The sequence below is a fragment of the Pempheris klunzingeri genome, chromosome 12 (genome assembly GCF_042242105.1).
Source record: "Pempheris klunzingeri isolate RE-2024b chromosome 12, fPemKlu1.hap1, whole genome shotgun sequence".
NCBI lineage: Eukaryota > Metazoa > Chordata > Actinopteri > Acropomatiformes > Pempheridae > Pempheris > Pempheris klunzingeri.
This window is the reverse complement of record NC_092023.1, coordinates 12,550,545-12,571,508: the sequence shown is the minus strand read 5'-3', so window position 1 is coordinate 12,571,508 and position 20,964 is coordinate 12,550,545. Positions and strand designations below refer to the sequence as shown.

General features: G+C 42.0%; 3 protein-coding genes across 3 annotated transcripts; all 3 read left to right on the top strand.

Moving 5' to 3' along the window:
• Window positions 1–4,467: 4,467 nt before the first annotated feature.
• On the top strand, window positions 4,468–7,056 carry LOC139211072 (oocyte zinc finger protein XlCOF20-like). Its single transcript, XM_070841325.1, has 3 exons — window positions 4,468–4,546; window positions 5,077–5,125; window positions 5,337–7,056. Exons 1-3 carry the CDS (start codon window positions 4,469–4,471, stop codon window positions 6,464–6,466), a joined length of 1,257 nt encoding a protein of 418 aa, XP_070697426.1. The 5' UTR covers window position 4,468; the 3' UTR covers window positions 6,467–7,056.
• Window positions 7,057–7,316: 260 nt separating this feature from the next.
• On the top strand, window positions 7,317–10,340 carry LOC139211156 (zinc finger protein OZF-like). The gene is made up of 4 exons (XM_070841428.1): window positions 7,317–7,584; window positions 7,907–8,410; window positions 9,313–9,419; window positions 9,725–10,340. Exons 1-4 carry the CDS (start codon window positions 7,347–7,349, stop codon window positions 10,277–10,279), a joined length of 1,404 nt encoding a protein of 467 aa, XP_070697529.1. The 5' UTR covers window positions 7,317–7,346; the 3' UTR covers window positions 10,280–10,340.
• A 2,295-nt stretch (window positions 10,341–12,635) lies between these two features.
• aftphb (aftiphilin b) lies at window positions 12,636–20,938 on the top strand. Its single transcript, XM_070841302.1, has 10 exons — window positions 12,636–12,722; window positions 13,871–15,417; window positions 15,560–15,738; window positions 16,168–16,294; window positions 16,489–16,545; window positions 16,729–16,851; window positions 17,038–17,098; window positions 20,120–20,215; window positions 20,432–20,555; window positions 20,675–20,938. The coding sequence occupies exons 2-10, from the start codon at window positions 13,906–13,908 to the stop codon at window positions 20,817–20,819; spliced, it is 2,424 nt and encodes an 807-aa protein (XP_070697403.1). The 5' UTR covers window positions 12,636–12,722; window positions 13,871–13,905; the 3' UTR covers window positions 20,820–20,938.
• Window positions 20,939–20,964: the final 26 nt, after the last annotated feature.

The following is a 20,964-nucleotide window of genomic DNA, read 5'->3' as shown; positions in this document are numbered from 1 at the left end:
TGTTGGTAGATTGTTTCATTAAGCTGCACCAAATTACCATTAGGTTTTTGGTGTTTTTCACACTTGATCTTAAGCAAGCTGAGGTTTTCCCCTGACCTTTTGCTGTTGTGATTTCAGAGTAAGCCTTGACATCTGTGCAGGACAGTTGCACTGACTTCACTGCAGGGCACTTGGTAATCTCTCTCACTAATGAACCTTCCTTTAGATTTCTGAGCAGACTTTGAGGAAACCTCGTTACTGTCTGCCGCGTGCGGCGTTCTTTGAAATACACAGACTTTGCTTTCATTCATGCATGCACTGAATATTTATTAGCCCTTCTTCATGTAGCAATAAGGTCTCTGCTCCAGGACTGACGGCCGCCGAGCAGAACTTGTTTTCTCCCGGTCGGTCAGACAGGGTCTTCCTCGTTTTTGCTCCGCAAGCGCTGGTCTATTTCAGAAGCAAACGGGAAAAGAATCCAGTTTGGTGTGAGGGGACAGTAAGAAGTGCAGTTTGAGAGGATGTGAGCCAGAGCAATGTATTACTCCAGTATTACAACCGCACAGACCTGTACAAATAAGGTGCAACTGTGTTGACGGGGTGCATTTTTTTTTTTTTTTTATATTTTTGTGTTCCTTCTATTTACTGGTGAACACCTATTTGTTACGCTACAGTTTCCTCTGAAAACGTGAATATACATCATGTAAAGAATATGATCATAACTCAGCAGTGTGTTTCATGGATTTGGAAGCAAGGTGTGTGTTTAAGTGTTACACAGGTTCATGTTTTTGGCTCCTGAGCTGTCACACATGGAGCCAAGCTGGCAGCAGAATTGTGGGGGAGGGAGATGATTGATTCAAGACTCCCTGAATTAAAGGACTTGAACGTGTGTGTGTGTGTACGTGTGCACTCAGCTTTGACAAACTGTTTTTGGGACTGTTGTGGGTTTTCAGGCTGTGTACGAGCACAGTGTGTTTTGGGTTTTCTACACAAGTGGGTGCAGTACAGGTAAATGATAAGCTGGCAGGGTACTTGAGCTTGATTATTTGGTACTGGTGCACTTTAATAAAAAAAGGTGTTGGTGTCCACTCTAGGGACTCAACTACTTAGTATTCCCGTTTAAAAAAAAACAAACAAAAAAAAACAATTTTGGTACGTGTGCTCAGAAAACCTCAACATATATTGTGTCTCTTCCTGAAGTGTTAAGTGTATGACAGGTCCCACCTCCTGATCTCCTAATGATCCCATGTCTTTTCAAGAACAGCCCTGGGACATAATTCCTGCTCTTAACTATTATTTAGATATTTCTTCAACCCTTTAAACTGAAAAACTGAATGTTCCTCATTCCTGATTGTAATCTGGTGATGGAGAGACTGCCCTCCTACCCTCAGTTAAAAAAATCAAGGGGCGTCTGATTGATGGAAGAGAGAGATTTTATGTGACCCAGGTCTGTATGTTACCCTTCTTTTGGACTTTGGATGTACATATTTACATGTGTGGCCTCACAGGCTTTGATTATACACAAGGAATACCAAGCAGCAGGAAGCATTTTGTTGTGCATGTAAGCTAGTACCTGGCATTTTGTAAACATGAAAGATTGCGGTATCATACTGCCAGTTTTTGGTCCAGTCAAGCATGCTCGTTGTTTTTTATTCTCATTTACTGTCAGGCCTGTTTTCAAGGGCAGACTTCCCCTTTGCGGTTGCATTTTATTTTCCATTCGCCTAGTATTTATGAAAATTCCAGATTGGTACCTACCAAATTGCAGTCTTTGAACACTGCTGACATTAACATTACACAAAGCAAGAAAATTGACATAAGTATATAAATCAAGCTTTTTTTCCCCCCCTGAACTTCTAACAAATAACACGACACAATACCTTTTCTAAACAGTGCTAAAATCTACCTGACTGTTGTATGAACGGCTACGTCATCATGTCCATTTACAGTATGAAGTGTCCTCTGAGTAGAAGTAGGCTGATCTGTTGCTAATGTATTGTGTGGATGTACAATCATGTTATCATTTCTATTTATTACAGTGTAACCAGCAGGGCTGTGTGTGGTAACGTAATACCTACTGTATTGGTAACGTACTATTTTAATGCTGTTTGTATGAAGACATCCTGAAAAGTTGGGGGGTTTTTTATGATGATGAAAGTGTTTCTTTGGTTCTGGGCCTTGACATGTACAAATCTTTCATATTGTACTTTCCTGTGTGGCAAGGAAATGTGTGAAGTGAGTATTGGATCAAAGATTCTTTTATTTCAACTGCAAAACAAGATTAACCCTCATTTTGACTTCAGTGTTTTCTGGGATGTACCAAGTCTGAGGATCACCAGGATGCTGTGACTTTGATCTTCTGAAGGTGTTTCATGTTACCGAGCATCATGTTGGGCCTCTCTGGTGGCTGTTTGATCTGCTGTTTTTTCAGATGAACAGCTTTCTGTGGTGAACAGAAACAGGAGCACTTGTCCTTAAAACGCGATGCAAGTTCCCAAAATATCCTGAGATGACCCTGATTTTGTGTCTCATTGAGAATGTGCACTGGACCAGTGTTTAGATGAAGACGGTACATTCCACCATTGTGTTAGACTTCTCCAAGTGTTTTTTTTTTTTTTTTTTTTTTCCTCCTCATGCTTTTGTAAAAACAGCTACTTTGCAAACCAATAAACTTCTCATCTTGCATTGTTCTTGTGCTCAGTGACTCTGTCTGAAAGTGATCAGATGATCAACACTGAATATTCACCCAGACAACAAAGAAAACAGTAGTTACCTCTAAATCAATCAGTAATGACAGGAAATCACTCTGAGGTGGCTGCTCCCATCATATCTTATTTATTTTTATAGTTAGTCAGCATATATAACTGATACTCTATGAAACGTCTTCTGCCATGGATACCTGGTAGACAGTTATGTAGGAAAATGAAATCATGCAACAACAAAAAAAATTCCTGCACCCTGTCAGAACTGAGTTCATTACAGATTAAGGTTACTGACCTTCATCAGGCATCAAATTCACCACATGAAACCAAAATCTTTATACTAGAATCACAGGGTGCAGCACCTGATCAAATGAGAGCTACACTTGAAACAACTACATATTTCCAGGACAAAGTGATTTTTATCAACAAGAACAATCCAAAAAGGGCAAACTAGACAATAACCAGTCCAAGCCTCATATCCAAACTGGGAATATCTTCATACTCTCAATGAAAAACACATCATTAAAACAAATTTCAGAGTTCAGAAGTTTAACCTTTGGAAAATATACTTTAAGCATCACAACCCAAAAGAAGAGCACATCAGAAAATGAAGAATGACTGACAGGAATGAGAGAGAGAGTACAAACATAGCATATTTCTATTCCAGAGGTGGAGTAAACCCCAAATCAGAGTCAGTACCGTATGGGTTCTTTCATGTTTAAGTGGTGCCCCTGAAGTCTCTGAAAAGTTGTTTTCTCCCTCAGCGGGGGTGGTTTCCCAATGTGGAGCAGCAGCAGAGGGGCCAATATCAATTATTCCAGCAGATCAGAGAGCGAGAAAAGGAGCTCACAGCGATGCTGGAGGCCGCTCCCTCCAACTGTGTGAAACACCTCTATAGTGAAACAGAAGGAACCGCCAGCTGTCGGGCCACTTCATTAGACTGCTCTGCTGTGGCACGTGGAAATAAAAAAAGGAAGAAGGAAGAAGAAGAGTGGAAGCTGAGCATCACCTCAGCTCATAACAGTCATGCAGCCTCCTGTCAGCCTGCTGTTGTTTGTCCACAGTATGTCAGCACAGTGAAAGCATCTGCAAACCAGGGAAAGTTTATCTGATCATTTACTATTTTACACGAGTAGAATGATTTATTTATTTATTCATAAATGTATTTTAGAAAATCCACACTATAGAAAGATTAAAAATCAACTCACAGCCTATAATATGTCTACAAGTAGGTAGTTGGCAAAAATAGTGTACTTGAAACATGAAATCATGCTTTTTGGTTTTCTAACTGCCACACCTCTAACACCTGTCATCATTGTGTTTTTTTTTCATTTCCCCCAATGAAACCCAGATAAAGTTGACATTTCGTGGGTAGATTATTGGGGGACTACTTTTTCTGTGTGCGCATGTAGACGCTGACGCGGTTTACGTTACCCGGAAGTATGTCGATATTGTTTACAAACTTCATCCACAAGAAGGAAGCACGGGGTGAGTGCCAAGCTAGAGGGCTGCCGTTATCATACACACAATGATAATAAGATGACGCAGGCTGCTGTACTATGCCTCTCTCCTGCGCTGTGAAGACGTGCAGAAATAAAGCAAAGACCGGCGCTGCTTTGTCGTTTCACCGCCTTCCAGTCAGGGAACCTGCGCGGCTCAAACTATGGCTGTTTGCCTTGGACGTCGATATAAATACTCCTCTGGCCGAGCTGAGGAGATACATCGTTTGCTCCGAGCATTTTGTCCCGGAGGACTACACGGTTAACGGACAGCAGAGGACCGACACCATGCACCGATTTCTGACGCCTACGGCTGTGCCGACTGTCAACGTGTCCGCCTGCAGCGCAGAGCAGAGCGTCTCTGAGGTGAGCGTCAATATTATAACTCTTAGTATAATATCATAGATATATTTATTATAGTAAATATCTGTTTACCTTCTAAGACACTTTACACATTATATAGATATGCACCAGCCAATATACACTATTTACTAACAACTGTAAGAAGAGAGGACATTTAGGAAATAACGTTAATCATAATGACAAATAAATTATAACAAATAATATTGACGTTAATCTGTGCTGTCAGCTGTAAATCATTTTCACACGATCTTAAAACAAGTTAGATCACCCTCTTCCACATTTCAGGTTCATCAGGTAGATCACAAATTATGACAGACTTGACAAAACACTGAATAACCTAGTTTGAACTTCTTCGCTGTGAGGATTTGTTCCCTTTGTGATCGAAAACTGAAGATCTTTTGAAGCCCTAAACTATAAGATCCACCTTTTCTGGCACTGTTTGTTATAGTAATGTGGCTAAATCACAATGAAAGTGTTCACTTTGTCTTGCCTATGCTGTATAATACACACTGATGGGAAGTTAATTTCAACAGGATTTGGAAAATGAAAGGACCAAATCGTTGGATTCTCATTCCTCTGAAGGTAAGACAGAGAGGTGGAGAATGTGTCGGTGCATTTCTTTACATGCCACAGAAATGTTTGTCGACCAGAGATAAGTGTCATGTTTATTCTTCAACTGTAAAACGTGCTGCCCACTTAATTTCTCCATCACAGTTGTTAAAAATGTTCAAGGTTTCAAGTTTCCATATCACAGTTGTGTAAGTTGACAGCAGATTTCCTCTCTGTCCTTTAGATGCCCAGATGCCTCCTTCACAGCAGCAATGTGACATTAAGCTGGAACAGATTCCCTGTCTGGAGGAAACAGAGATCCAGGAGCTCCCACAGGTCAAAGAGGAGCAGGTGGATCAGTGTATCAGTCCAGACGTGGAGGCTGATTCTTCCAACGATGCTGAAGTCAGACCTCCTAAATCAGAGCCGCTCACTAACTGTGAGCTGACCCCAGCGTCAGCTGCTGTAACTTCGAATGGAGGCGAAAGCACGAACGGCAAATGGATTGAAGGTGATGGTTCATCGCCGCCTCATCAGAGTCACAGCGTTGAAGTCTTTGTGGAACTGGAGCAGCCTCCGAGGGAAGAAAAGTCTTGCCGTTTTTGTGGTAAAAGTTTTAAGAGGGACTCGTATCTCATCAGGCACGTAGACAAGAGTCACAAGGGGCACAAAGCCTTTAAATGCCTGGAGTGTAACAAGGAGTTTGAGCAAAGATACCAGCTAGTTCTGCATACAAGGATCCACACAGGTGAGAAGCCCTTTAGTTGTGATTACTGTGACAAAACCTTTGTTCAGAACTCAAGCCGTCTTGCTCACATGAGGGTGCATACTGGGGAAAAACCGTATTTTTGTGCTAAATGTGGGAAAAGTTTCGCCACAAGCAATCATTTCAAATTTTGCAAGATGCAGAATGAGTACAAAATCACACCAAAGACGAGCAGCAAAGAGGAGAATCACAAAGAGGAGAAGGCCTTTAAATGCTTTGAATGCAACAAGGAGTTCAGTCAGAAGCACCAGCTCGTTCTGCATGTGAGAGTTCACACCGGCGAAAAACCCTTCAGTTGTGACTTCTGCGGCAAAACGTTCACTCAGAACTCTAATCGTATTGTTCACATGAGACAGCACACCGGAGAGAAACCGTATTTATGTAAGAAATGTGGCAAGAGGTTTGCCAGTAGCCACCATCTTAAATTGTGCACAGGGATGCAAAACAAAAGCACGGACAAGTCCTTTCGCTGCTCAGCATGTGGCAGGACCTTTCACACAGATTCAGACCTGGAGGTGCATATGGAGGTTCACGAGTCATGGAAGCGACACATCAGTGAGAAGCTGCAAGGACAGGAGCTGGAAGAGAAAAAACTTAAAGCGGCGTGAGACACCGTCAGAGAATATGTGACGCCAAATATTTTTTTCAATGAGAAATTCAAAAAGTGCATCCAGTATTTAGGAATGGGCTGTTTGAGCAACAATCTCTCACAAATCAATATACGTGTAATATCATTGAAATGAAACGTAGCAGAATAAGAGACTGGATTCATCTGTTTCTGTGGGTGCAATTCAATTATTGGACTCTGTCAGTTATGATTTAACAGCTTCATCTGGACATCTGGAGCCAGTGCTGTTTTTTTTTTTTAATTTATTTATTTATGACGCAGAAGTAAATAAACTTTCCCAAATGACACACACCTCCCCCCTCACTGCAACCTCCCACCACACAACTAGTGTTAACATGTAACTTGCATTCAGATGGTAAACGGATTTGCTGTAACATCCCTGCACTTACATAAAACTGTTTGTATCACACACGAGCGTAATGAACAACCGTTGAAAGGGTGTCTCTTAAGGTTTCCACTCTCCAGGCTACTTCTATTTTATTGCCTCCTGCCTTAAGGGTTTTTCATCGAAACATCAAATGTGTCACTGGGTTATACAAATATCCACATCTCCTCACAGTGCGAATAATAAACTTGGAGAGAAACCAAGCGGTGTTCTTATTGTGCTCATTCAGTGTCACAAACTTAGATGGAAAGGTGGGAATAAAAATAAGACGTACAAGTTGTCATTTCATGCTTTCTCTTTAGAATAAAAGTCAGACTAGAGGGTCCCGTTTGCTTTGTACAGTAGCTGAAACAGTCATTCACGGCAGCAGGGGGCGCTGGTCAAGATTCATCCTGTGCGTCATGACGTCAAACAGGAAGTATGAACTCACGTCGGTTTTGTGATTGTTTTGGAGCTGTGCAGCCTCGAGCTTCTGATGAATTTACACCTTAATTTGACAGTCAAGTGCTCCACCATGTCCGGGACGCAGCTGCTCAGACTGCTGGTCGGCGAGCGGCTGGCAACGGCTGCAGAGGAAATCTTTGTGCTGGTGGAAAAGACGATAGCAGAGTACCAGGAAGAAGCTGTCCGCTCCGAGAGGGAAATCCACCGGCTGAAAGGACAGCTCCAGCAGCTGACCGTGTCCAAACCTCAAGTCAAGTTATTCAGAGCAGGTTTGTGCTATCTTTAATGTTAGCCTGTAGCATTACAGCTTTGTTAGCCTGTAGCATTAGCCATTGATATTAGCAAACACAGGAGCTGGAATTGACATTTAGCCCATTCTGTAACGGTACTTTCCTTAAGTTATGTAATAAGCTTTAAAAAAGAACACAAATTAAATGAATAGCTGTAAAAAAAAAAAAAAAAAAAAAGGATCCTCCTACCTTTCAGAAAACATCTGACTGAAACACTTCTTAGTGGGTCTTGTACAAACACAGTCTTAGATAGAATTGGGTTATTTAACAGGTTTCCTCATGTGTCCTCTCTGTCCTTTAGATGCCCAGCTGCCTCCTTCACAGCAGCAATGTGACATTAAGCTGGAACAGATTCCCTGTCTGGAGGAAACAGAGATCCAGGAGCTCCCACAGGTCATAGAGGAGCAGGTGGATCAGTGTATCAGTCCAGACATGGAGGCTGATACTTCCAACGATGCTGAAGTCAGACTTCCTAAATCAGTGCCGCTCACTAACTGTGAGCTGACCCCAGCGTCAGCTGCTGTAACTGAGAGTTTAGACCAAAGCACAAACGGCAAATGGATTGAAGGTGATGGTTCATCGCCGCCTCATCAGAGTCAGAGCGTTGAAGTCTTTGTGGAACTGGAGCAGCCTCAGAGGGAAGAAAAGTCTTGCCGTATTTGTGGTAAAAGTTTTACGAGGGACTCGTATCTCATCAGGCACGTAGACAAGAGTCACAAGGGGCACAAAGCCTTTAAATGCCTGGAGTGTAACAAGGAGTTCGAGCAAAGATACCAGCTAGTTCTGCATACAAGGATCCACACAGGTGAGAAGCCCTTTAGTTGTGATTACTGTGACAAAACCTTTGTTCAGAACTCAAGCCGTCTTGTGGCCAAGGCCACCAAATGTTAGATAACAATAATAATGATAATAATAAAGTACTTGAATCCAGTATTTAGGAGTTTCCTTTTCAGACTGAAGAGCAAATGGTATGTTTTTGTTTTTCATTTATGGTGCACATCTGAATAAAATGACAAAACTGTGTTTCAAATGTTATATGTGAATCTAATGTATTTTTCCTCACAAAAACCAAGTGAGTATCATCCTTCAGGTTTATTTTATATGCTTGGATTACATGTTCAAAGTGGCTCAACATAAGCCAGTCAATATGTGAGAGGTTTGTTGGGCCATAGGCACTGAAACGCTAAGTAGGAAGTTCATCAATGTGGTCAGGGAAGCATTTGTGTTCATATTACACTACATTTATGAGTATCATGATTCGAGCCTTGGATTTTTGCTTGTTATATTGAACATGGAACATGCATACATAAAGTTTAAAGTTTGTTTTTCATTTTAGGTCTTAGGTCTCTGGGTGGCCCGTTGAAATGTGTTACTGAGTTATACAAACAATCACATTTGTGCTCATTCTGTGTTTGCAGTTTCACACTTTGTTCATAAAACAACAGTCTGCTATTGTAAAGGTGGAGAAATTAAACATGCGAGTTGTTTTTTCATGCTTTGTCTTTACAAAATAAGGATTTTACACTGTATCTAAACATGATATTTTCTCAATATGTGTAATGCATACGGCTCAGTCACTGGAGGGAATCATGCAACTTCCTGACCGTGAATGAAACTGTAAAGATAAAGTTGGTTCTTCCACCTAAAACACTTGTTTGATATTACAGGGGTATTTTAACAGGTTACATCACCTTTTATGTCTTTTAGACACCTGGACGCTCTCAGAGGAGGTTTTGCCCTCACAGCAGCCAGACCAGCTTTCCATTGTGGAGGAAAATAAGACGCATGACGCTCAGCTGGTCAGAGAGGAGCAGGTGGGTTTCTGCGTCATGAGGACGTCTAAATCAGACCCACTGAATCAGAAGAAACTATATTGTAGTGCAATATTTTTATTCAGAACGTCACTCGCACAATATACTTATTTTAAACAAAGTTTTCTTTCCCCGTGTATAATGGCCCTATTGCTAAACTTCATCTCGTTTAAATTGTACATACTTTTCTATGTGTATATCTTTGTCCACTAGTTTATTCTTTATTGTTTTATCGAAGATCTATTTCTGCTGTTCTTTTTCTTACATGCTTACATCTTATCTCATCTCATCTTATCTTATCTTGCCAGCTGTTCCCAACTTTCAGCACTGCAAGTATGATACTGGATGTTGATGAATGCAGTGGGAGTGACGTGTCATCCTCTCGTGCTCTGAGTCACAGCGAACAAGCCCAGAAGGAGAAAAGGGCTTGCCGGTTCTGTGGCAGACTGTTTAACAGGGACTCTGACCTGATCAGACACGTGGATGAGACCCACATGGGAGAGAGGGCCTTCAAATGCCCAGAATGTGACAAGAGGTTTGCTCGTAGGGACCACCTGGGTGTGCATTTAAGGATCCACACAGGTGAAAAGCCACACCAGTGTCCCTTCTGTCGAAAGTTGTTTGCTCAAAGTTCAAACCTCAAAGTTCACTTGAGGGTGCACACGGGGGAAAAGCCCTATTTTTGCAAATCGTGTGGCAAAATGGTTGCACACAGCTATCATCTCAAAACATGTGGTCTGACGGACGCCAAAGGGGAGAGGTTGTTTCACTGTGTGGTTTGTGGAAAAAAATTTCACACAGCTTCAAATCTGTGGGCTCATGAGAAGGTCCATCAGGCCAGGAAACCCTACGCTGTTGTGTAGCCTGTTGTGTAGCCATGACATTTGTTTCACTTCATTCAATACTGCAACATGTTCATGTTTGGTGTTTTAAGGGAGTGTGTGCCTCTTTTATTTCATGTTATCACTCATGGATCAATAATATAAAAATAGTTTTTGTAAAGACTTTTTGTAAACCTCTAACAATGAACCATGTGTACCATGGACATTAGAAGCCAAAATTCACTTTAGAACTGAAGAAGCCTCTTGGATGGGAGGTGAAACATCTACAAGTACCTTCAACAAGTCCAGTTGATTTTTGCTCAACTCCTAAGGAATAACTATGACCTGGATGACTGAGAATCTTCACAGACAAAATTCACTTTACTTTTAGCAAATGAATCGTCGACCGCTCGCTTACCTGCTTTAGACTGTTGTTTCTAAGCAGCACCAAATACTCTGCTTGGTTTTCTCTGCACCACAAACAGGGTCCATATGAAATTGGGGATATATTCCACTATCATAGCAGACAACAGGCGGCCAAACTAATTTCTCATCTACATTTTAACCCTGAAATGAACCACAGATCTTATCTTTCACTGGAACTTATAGCAGCAGAGAGACAGTAGCACACTGCACAACTACTCATATAAGTAGGTAGGGTCATGGTTATGATTTTTCTCAGTAATGATTATTAGAAAACACAAATAAAATCAAGAATAGCCTGGACACGTGGAAAAAGTTGAATTTAACTCTTATTGCACCACAATTCAATTATCTATCAATGATGCTCCCACTTTCAATACCCAGAGAATATTTTATTCAGTATAATCAAATGGTTAAAGATGATCTGTGGAATGGCAAAAAACCAAGGATAAAATTGCAGAAGCTGTATATAACAAAAAGGGATGGTGGGCTTGCACTGCCAAATGTAGAGCTGTACAACATGGCCTTTGAGATGAGTAAACTTGTAAATCACTTCAAAGGGGAGGGTGCTGATTTAGGATGGGTGGCCATTGAACAAGAAAACACTGCTCCATTTAGTCCATTTGACGTTCTATCACAAAGAATTCCATTTAGAGGCCGTGAGCTTAACCCAATTATTCAGCATTCTAAAGAGCTCTGGACTAAATTTCATAAACTCTTAAGGATTTCACCATATAAACAATTATATTCTTCACTTTGGAATAATCCGGCAATGAAAGTGGGAGGAAAAGTTATTTGTTGGCGTTCCTGGATCTCAAGGGGCATTAAGAGTTAAGCAGATCTTGTTGATGATAAAATATTTGAATCATACCAAGACCTGAAAGCACAATTTAACTTGGTAAGTAAATCAGAATTTTGGAAATATCTACAATTAAGAAGTGGTTTGAGTGAGGTAATTAAGCAATTATCTGAACAGGACAATGTTGTACAGACATTTTAAACTGCCTCATAAGTGTCAATCAGCCTCAGTGTTTTATAAAATGGCATCTAGGACCATGTATGACAATAGTGAGGGTCTGAGACTTGTTTGGCAGAGAGATTTGAATGTGGACATAGATAAGGATTCATGGCTTAAAATAATTTCCTCTATGGGATGGTTCACAAGAGAAGCACGAGGGAAGCTCACTCATTATAAGATACTCCACCGGTTTTATTTTACTCCTGCACGACTTTTCAAAATGGGTATTCTCCAGAATAATCTATGTTGGAAATGTAACAGTCATGTAGGTACATTTATTCATGCCATGTGGGCTTGCCCAGTTGTCCAACCATTTTGGAGGAAAATAATTCAAACAATACAGGAATGGTTAGGCACACATGTGCCTGTCTCTGCTCAATTGTGCCTATTGGGAGACAGTTCCTGTTTACCTAATGTTTCTAAAAGTGCATTTGCTTTGGTCCTAACAGGCTTTATTTTAGCTGCGAGAGTAATTCTTAGCAAATGGAAGAATCCTGATGGCCCTGTTTATAAGGACTGGGTTAAGTCCATGACAGATGTGACTTCCTATGAGCTACTGGTAGCTAAGGTACAGAATTGGAGGGAAACTTACTTACAAATCTGGGATGGGTTTTTGTCTTACTTAAGGGGTCAGACACATTAGAGTCCAAAATGTACTTTATGTTTTGTTTCAATGTGGTGGAATTTTGCTGTAATGTTTCAGTCTGTGCTGTTTTGTTGTTTTTGTAATTTTGAAAAACTTCAAAAAAAATTAAATGAAAAAAAAAAGAAAACCCAAATAAAGCAGAATAAAGTGTATAAAAGAGAGGTGTAGAGCCGAGTCTCTCCAGTAGGAGGAATCTTTGGACACCATCAAAGATCGTCTATTTTGCAGAGGCGCCGTCTTTACACACAGTCAATATTGGTGGCGAGTAATCAGAGTCAGAGTGAGAGCTCTTCACTTTTTACACATCCTGTTGAATAGTTAGGGAGGCTGACAGAGGATGGATGGAGAGAAAGGCTGCGGCACTGACAGACGAGAAGAGACGAGAAGGGAGAGAGTTGGTAAATAAGAAAAAAAAAAGAAGCTGTCACTCTGTTTTCCAAGCTAGCCGTTAGCTCCATCTAAACAGCATGGCAGCGTGTGCTTTAGCTAGCCTTAAGCTAGGCACTAGCTAACACTAGCTAGCAAGACTGGTGGCATGTAGGCTAATCAGTGGCTGTGTTGTAACAAGAGAGCGAAATGCTGTTTGACATTAAACCTTACGTACAATTAATTATCCACAAATGGCTAGCTTTACATAAATCGGTTATATTTCACTAACAACTTGTGCTTATTTCACATTCAGCTGTTTTCATGGCAGGACACCTGTCTGTCCAGGTATGAGAGCCTGGAGAAAATGGCAGGACGTCAGTGGTGCTTTCCTGACTATTCACAAAACCAAATAATTATGCTAATGTTTAGTGTAAAAATAGCTATGAAGGAGCAGTTCTTGTGTGTTAACGCTGAAGGTTTAATAGGACACTAATCTAAGCTCCTGGGGTGGCTGCTGTGGGCGCAGGACTTGGTCTGAATTGTTCATCTAAGTAGCACAAAGCTGCGGATAATGTTTCCTGTATCAGTTTACTGACTGCAGCCAATACTGGACACTTTTTCCACTCCAGGATCCGCACCGGGAGGACAGTCACAGAGCTGGTAAAGTCTTGATTAGATGCAGAGAGTTGACAAATGAGGATAAAAAGAGGATATGAGAACAGATTGTGCAATAGATTTATAAAGTCAAGATGTTTTCAGATTGTGCTAGGCGGAACAAATGTGTGCAGGTTCCTCTATTTTTGACACAGTCTGTTAAATGTTTGAACTGAACCCAAACCGGTAGTGTCCCATCTATAAACAAGGAAATTATCACTTGCGTGCTTGCTTTCTGGCGAAATTTAATGTTTGATGTCTACATATTGCACTTCTGTCTCTGGTGCATGGGGTTTATTACTTTGATTTATGGTCATTAACTTTGTAAAGCAGCTATTAAAACCGACATTATAAAGTGCCTGGAATTCAAACAAATCACAACATTTAAGATGAGTGTATAAAACAAAAATCAAGAAAGCAGACTGACATTCAATTACCATGATCAACGCACTGAATCTGTTTCTCTTATTCCCAAAATGTAGTTGTTCATGGTGCTCCTTTTCCTTTCACTTTTCTCTCCCAGGTGCATGAGGCCTTCAGGTCCTGCTAGGAGAACCCATGGAGCCAGACGTCATTCCCTTGCACTCCTCCTCCCCCCCTCCACTGGATGATGATGGCGATGGGGAGACAGGGTCGGAGGAGGACGAGTTTGGGGACTTTGGGGGATTCGCTGTCGGGATGTCCTGCTCGCCTACTGGCTTTGCTAACTCCACTGATTCGCCACCCAGCCTCAGATATCCTTCTCCCACCACAAAGCCAGCCACCCATCAACCCAAGTGCAGCTTTAATCACCCAGTAGAAGAATCCCAAACCACATCCGCTGTGAACTCTGAGTCTAGCAGGGGCCAGATATACGTGGAAGGGCAGGATTGTAATGCTGAATCACATGTGCACTTCATAAATGGGTACTCTGAAAGAGATGCCAACTCTAGGACCCCGACAGCCTCTGCAGTTGGTGCATGCCCTCCTAGGGAAGAAACAGGGTTCGCTGATTTCACTGTGTTTACGGAGCAGGCTGCACATCCTTGGTGCTGTGGCTTCACTCCCTTGGACAGCACAGAGCAATGGGACGACAGAGTGAATGGGACAAACTCTTCCAACGGCTTGGGTGAACGAATCTCTGATCCTGGACAGGAGGTTATTATGGACTCTGAGCCCAGATCTCATTGTGCATATAAAGCAAAAGAAAATCTCTGCACCATCGAGCACTGTGAGAAAAGAGATGCAGCACTTGTGCAACCATCTCAGGACCACCATCGGCCTCAGGAAGCTCCAGCAGCTTTGGATTTTCCATCTGAAGAGGAGGAGGAGAAGGAGTTTGGCAAGCCTGGGGACAGTCAGAAGGAGAGGAGGCTTAGTTGTAATTCTTTACAAAACACAGAGATGCAGGAGGATGGAGAGGCAGAGGAAGACAGAGAAGATCGAGAGGAGAGCATTTCTACTCTTCCCCAAACACTCAGTGTGTATGAGTCTGTTTCAGAGGACTTGGCATCCCAGTGTGATGATCTGTCATTTGAGGGCCCGTCTGCCGACTTGGAACCAAACGTTTCATCTCTTGCTTCACAAGACGACAAGGCTGACTGGGACCAGACTGATGATGAGGATGAAGAAGTGGGACGCCACATGCATTCGGACTCGTTTGTCAACACCAGCACGGCAAATCTCAGACAGTCTAAGGCAGAGAAAGGTTTTCATTATTGCGACCAATCTGCGACTCAGGAAACTTCTGCTACCTCCAACCAGTCACAATCTGGAACACACACAGAGGACACGTTCGCAGACTTCAGAGACTGTCATTTTGAGCCTCGCAGCGGTCAAGGACATACAGCTGATGCAGGGAGTTCAGGAAACCTCCCACCGAGTGACAGCTTTGCTGATTTCTGCTCGGCGCCCACACGGGAGGATGGAGAGGAGTCGTGGGCGGAGTTCAAGGACCAGAGGGCTCAGGAGGAAGGAAGAGCTTGGACACAGTTCAGAGAGCAAGTCAGCAGCCTGCAGACTGACGGGAGCACTGAGGAGGAGCAGGACAGGGCAGGGCAACACGGGGTTTCCCGGAGGTACAGCTGTCAGGTGGGAGACATTTGGCGAGATGATAATTAGCTACCACAATTCTCACTAGCTCATTTTCAGAAAAAATATTTTAAAGAGCTTGTCGTGAATTCCCTTTTATGTTTTACAAAATGAACCCGCTCCTTTTTTTTTTCCTGGCTAGGTGTCACTCTCCTGCCGTGTCCAGCAGCTTCTCATGGCCAGTTTTCCAGAGGTGGAAGTCCCAGCTGTGGAAGGGGAGGAGGAGGTGCTCAGCCTCTGTGCTCTACTTCATGCTCGACGCCTCCCTGAGAGTGAGGAGGAGGAGGAGGAGATACCAGAACAGTGTCCCAGATCTTACTGGTGAGGATGATGGTGGATATACTAACAAAGAAATCTCCTTTATAGCTCTGTTTCAAATGATTAACACTAATAGTGATTTAAGATAATTTCCAGCACATCATTTTTTCATTTGGTTTTAAAAATTCCTCATATCTGGAAGGGCTTTCCTGGAAAAAGAACTAGCTGCCACAATACAAAAGTGGTGCATTTCCAGGAGGAAGCAACAGCAGTATGATTTGAATAAATAGAGAGAGAACTGGGTAGTAAGTTGAAGCAGTGTTTGGCCATATGACTGAATCTCTTGAGTGACACAGTATGTCAGTCTGAATGTTTCCGATCCTAGCATGACAGGTTTACAGCAGTCATTCTAAACTAGCAGTTTCCCCTGTGTCCGTTTTATTAATAATGTCTATAAATACACCAAAATACAGCTTTCTCGCCATTTCCCAGGATTCAGCAGGAGATGTGGTGGCCACACCAGGACCTCCACGGTGCAGTTGGCCTCCAGTTTCAGTGGGGAGGTTCCCATACAAACAGGACTCTGCTCAGGTGCCTTGGTGTGGACGCAAGGAACATTGTGAGTTGACTTGCAGGATATTCTGATTTAAAATAGAAATCAAAAATCCTGTAATGGCAGAATCACCAGCTGTTACACTCCTCTTGGTTGTTTGGTTGCTCTTTATACTGTTGGACTACATGTAAGCTGCTTTAGATTAACGTCTGGTTTATATTAAGCCTGTTTTCATTTTGTGTGTCTTCGCCTTTTGACAGGTGTTCATTGGCGTGAAGAAGCAGCCAGTGGCCGTGCCTGCTTTTGCATTGAGCCTGGTGAGTCAACTGGAGGAAACTAAATGAACTAACTAAATGAATTTGGGATCATTGGGAAGAAGAAACATCGTAATGGTGTTGCATGAGTGGTTTCAGTTTCAGTGTCATTCTTGCTGTTACCATTGACGGCCCATATTCCATCTTTGTTTTCTTGTATTTCCATCCAATTTTCCCATTCACCAGGGAATGCTAGAGCCCACCAAAGACTCTGTGCCAGCTGTCTGTTCTCCAGGACACACGGTGGTCGCAGCACAAGCACCTCCAGGGCCCCGGGACACACCGCACCCCTCAACAGATTCAGTGCAGGTAAATTGGCCTTTTTGATTTGACTTATTAGAGCTGTATTAGATTTAAAAATAAGAGACTAGAGGAAAACGCATGCAGCTATTATGTAGGAAACAGACATTTTACAGATCACACCATTAAGCTCACTCCACCGTTGCTTTCTGATAGGTGTCGGTTTTAAAATGCTGTTCACTTTTCTCTGTGTAGGAGGCGCTCCCTTCCAGCCAGCTGGACTGGAGCAGCCGTGGCCTTAGCAACTCTCAGGACGGTACGTCCCCTCGCCGAGCCCCTCACTTCTGGGGCCGGAAGTAGACTACAGTATCAGCCATCCCCTATGTGGCTTCTTCTCATAAGCCAAAACCTTTGAGAGTGTACATCTCTGGACTCCTCCTCACTTCCTCCAGGGCATGTTCCGCTTCTTTTAATTTACGCTGTGTTTCCCCTCTATCCACTCAGCAGTAGTGGGCAACCACAACACGTTTGTGATTTGAATGATTTAATTTCCTCTCAGTGTTCAGAAATCATGTTGCTGTCCTTGTGATTTGTCCAAACAAGAAACCTCTCAGAGACATAACTTCCAACAGACTCACAACTCAAAGCAAGACAGATGTGCAACCAAACAGGAAAATGACAACAGAGTTGTTCCAGAATAATTGTAGGGGAAACACTGTACCAGCTTCCCTTCCCTCGTACAGCTACTCTAGTGTCTCATCTTTACCTGCTGCCACCTTTCTCTCAGTATTTAGCAGTTCCAGTGGTTATGAGGAAACATTATGGTGTCCATCTTGAAGTGGTAACACCTGATAGGGATTAAGTCTAAAGAAAACTATTGTGAAGGCTTCTGAAAGTTTGAGTACAACACAAAGAAATCTGAGGGGAATGCTAAATAAATAGCTAATTTGCAAAGCACTGATCAAGTCCACTTAACATCAGTCGACTCATGAACATGGTCGCAATGTGTCCCATGTTGATTTAAAGCAAGACTATGTAACTTTTGATGAGCAGCAGCAACAGCAGCCTCTAACCGTGATGAAAAAGCCACCATTCTCCCTATTACAAGTCAGTGTACCATCAGACTTTGCCTGTAAATCTGACAGCATCATCACATTTTTGGCTTTATATGACATTAAAGTGTCTTAACATTTTAATGGAAACTGTTATTTGTTCATATCTGCTTGCCAAGAGTTTCATGAGCCCCTCAGTTATGCTAGACACTTTTTTTCAAAAATCAAAAAAGTCATTTTTAAGAGAAAATAACACAGATAATCAGTCATTCTCCGCTCAGGAAAAATGTACTAATTTGATTTGATAACAATCAGATTTAGTACAGCTGTGTTTAGTATATTCAGTTCAGTAGTAGATCAGCATTTGCACAGAGAGGATTTGTTTCTAGTTCATCTTAAAACTTGAATTCCTAAAAGGATGATTACAATCATGAGTGACATTAACGCATTTGGAATGGGTTCTTTGGTAAATTAAATATAATTTGTGGAGGTGATAAAGCTTCATGTATGGATTTGTCAGTTAATGATGAAGGGCCAGGAGCCTAAGTAGATCTAACAAATCAAACAATCACTAAAGAAGGAATACAAGAAAAAAGCATTAATAAGACATTAGTCCTCTAAAAGTAACTTTTTGCTATTGACTATAGGAACTGTGCCTGACTGTCGGCTCCACTGTTGATTCATCAGCATGCTGACATGAGTGATTTTAACTCTGGTTTGTATGCAAGCTGACACGTTCATTGTTATTGGGCAGAGATGAGCAGGTGATAAACCTGCTTCAGTAACTCAACCAGTATTGTAAGTGATTCAACAGAAGCACCATTCTGGATTCGCTTTCGGCGAGATCATTTATGTTTAGTCCTTAACTTAGGTTTTTTAAACTATTCACACGAACAATCCAAACTAGACAAAAGTTGAGTGATCAGACACCTTCAGTCAGTAAATACTTAGCACTGACAGAACAGTGTTGTAATAGTACACAATGCCCAGCAGAGGGCAGTGTATTCTCTGTGAGGGGGAGCAGAGTGCAGCAAACAGGTCAAAACACATTTACTGTATTTATGGTAGGAACGAATAATACTAAAGGATATGCACTTCATGTATTTAAAGTTACTGTTATATTTATTTGTTTTCTTTTATATGGCTTGTTATATTAATCTGTCTCTGGGGGTTTGATTTATTATTTATTGATTTATTAGGTTAACATGTTTGGGGGATTATGCCCATAAAATAAAGAAATAATACATCTCAGACATGAATTCATAATTAAAACAGGAGAAACATTTTTTGACAGAGCCAAACGTAAGGCTGCAGACGTGATTACTGCTGCTTTTATTGTTTTTCTTGTTTTACTCCCTGTGCACTGATGCATATACTGTATGAGCATGCTAAATAGGACAGAGGAGTGTATATGTCCAAAAAAACATACCTGAAATCCACTTTCACAAACATTTCTGTAACCCTGGTTACACTATCTCATAATGAGTTGTGCCTTTATGCCAGCATTTGTTTTCTAAAAAGTTCTTTTTTTTTCCCTAAATTCTCTTTGGACCTTTAGTTTACTGCTCAAATCCTGATTTAATGCACTGCAATAAGGACTTGTAGAAAATCCTTGTAAGTACTGAAATAAATCAGTTGACCCTTTATGCTTGGTTTCATGCTTTCTTCCCTCAGCTTTTCTCTCTTGTTTGAGGCTTTGTCACTTTTCTCTGTGACTAAATGCAAAGCTGGACTATTCAAACAACTGCACAGCTCACTGACAAAGGATGTAAAACTGTTTACACCAACCTTTGGTGCTGTATCTTGGGACAGCATTTGTTCATTATGACGAGGAACTGCTAGATAATTGAAAGTGAAATATATAAAGTATTCTAACATCGTATTCAACTTTAACAACAAAATCAATCTCAAGTGTCTTATATTTTTGCATATAATCAAGGAGGAAGTCCCTTTTAAGAACTGACTGCAGCTAACAACAACGTACTGAGGCTGTTTGAACCACCTGTCCATGATGTGTAGATCGTTTCCTCATGCTGGCTGGAGGATTGGATATTTCATGGTTAAGGGGCCTCTGAATGTGTATAAAAAAGAAGTTGGATGACAACAGCTTTGCATTTCTCCGTTGAGCCTTGTTTGCCGTGTCTTGTCCCTCCCTCAGTCTTGCTGCTGTGTCTGTAAAAGGAGAAAACATCAGACAAAAGACGATGCTCTTTCTCCTTTTATGAATAAGAAAACATGCTGACTCCACAACCGTCCTCAGCCAGTGTCTCCCCTTGTTAGCACAGGCTGCTCTGCTCTCAACCTGGATTACTTTGGTCCTGAGGAGGAGAGCAGATCCTGCAGCAGCAGCACAAGCAGCCGTAGCAACAGCCCTCCACCAGGTCGGCATGTGAAAATGTGAAAATGTAGATTTTTATTGTCATTAATGAGGTTTATGTTGTAAGAAGCAGCTAAAACTCCACCATAATACTACTAATAGAGTGTTGCTAAATATAGCTCATGACGTGGGTGTCCAAGTCCTCTTGACACTCATCGGGGGCTTTGTCCCTTTTATAACGTGTTTGATGTGTGTTTGTCATACACACCGACATGTAAAGGAGTTGACCGTGAGCTGTATGAGCTGACCACCTGCAAACTGGAAACCAGGACTAACGGCAGCCACATGGAGGACACTTTGAATCGCCTGATGTCCACTGCAGAGAAAACCAGCACTTCAGTCAGGTCGGCTCAGTTGTTGTATTGGAAAGTAATCAAAATCAAGCGTCTGCTGAAGTAAACTGAGGCATCTCCTTGTTCCCCCTTTAAATGCTCACTCTATTTGTGTGTGTGCTCTTCATCAGGAAACCTCAGCAGGATGAGGAGCTGAGTGCAGAGGCCGGCAGGGTGATCTCTGAGCTGCCTAACCTGTCTTTCATGCAGGCCAAGGTCCTCATGTTCCCGAGCATCCTCACACCCACAGAATGCTGTGCCCCAAAATTACAGTGATGTGTGATCACTGCGCACATCTAACCTATCGCATTTAACGCAGGATCCAAATACTTCACAGGTGTGAAGGGTTACAAGGAGGCATTGTGGACTCAAAATGCTCCACCTGCTGGTTATATTCAGCCTAAATAGTGATGCACGATGT

Bases quoted from the DNA above. Each gene is read 5' to 3' on its own strand.
- LOC139211156 (XM_070841428.1), top strand. From the start codon at position 7,347: ATGAATTTACACCTTAATTTGACAGTCAAGTGCTCCACCATGTCCGGG. The intron at 7,585-7,906 runs GTTTGTGCTATC...TCTGTCCTTTAG, and splicing joins AGTCAAGTTATTCAGAGCAG to ATGCCCAGCTGCCTCCTTCA. The intron at 9,420-9,724 runs GTGGGTTTCTGC...TTATCTTGCCAG, and splicing joins AGCTGGTCAGAGAGGAGCAG to CTGTTCCCAACTTTCAGCAC.
- aftphb (XM_070841302.1), top strand. From the start codon at position 13,906: ATGGAGCCAGACGTCATTCCCTTGCACTCCTCCTCCCCCCCTCCACTG. The intron at 15,739-16,167 runs GTGAGGATGATG...GCCATTTCCCAG, and splicing joins CAGTGTCCCAGATCTTACTG to GATTCAGCAGGAGATGTGGT. The intron at 16,546-16,728 runs GTGAGTCAACTG...CCCATTCACCAG, and splicing joins CTGCTTTTGCATTGAGCCTG to GGAATGCTAGAGCCCACCAA.
- LOC139211072 (XM_070841325.1), top strand. From the start codon at position 4,469: ATGCACCGATTTCTGACGCCTACGGCTGTGCCGACTGTCAACGTGTCC. The intron at 4,547-5,076 runs GTGAGCGTCAAT...TAATTTCAACAG, and splicing joins CAGAGCAGAGCGTCTCTGAG to GATTTGGAAAATGAAAGGAC. The intron at 5,126-5,336 runs GTAAGACAGAGA...TCTGTCCTTTAG, and splicing joins GGATTCTCATTCCTCTGAAG to ATGCCCAGATGCCTCCTTCA.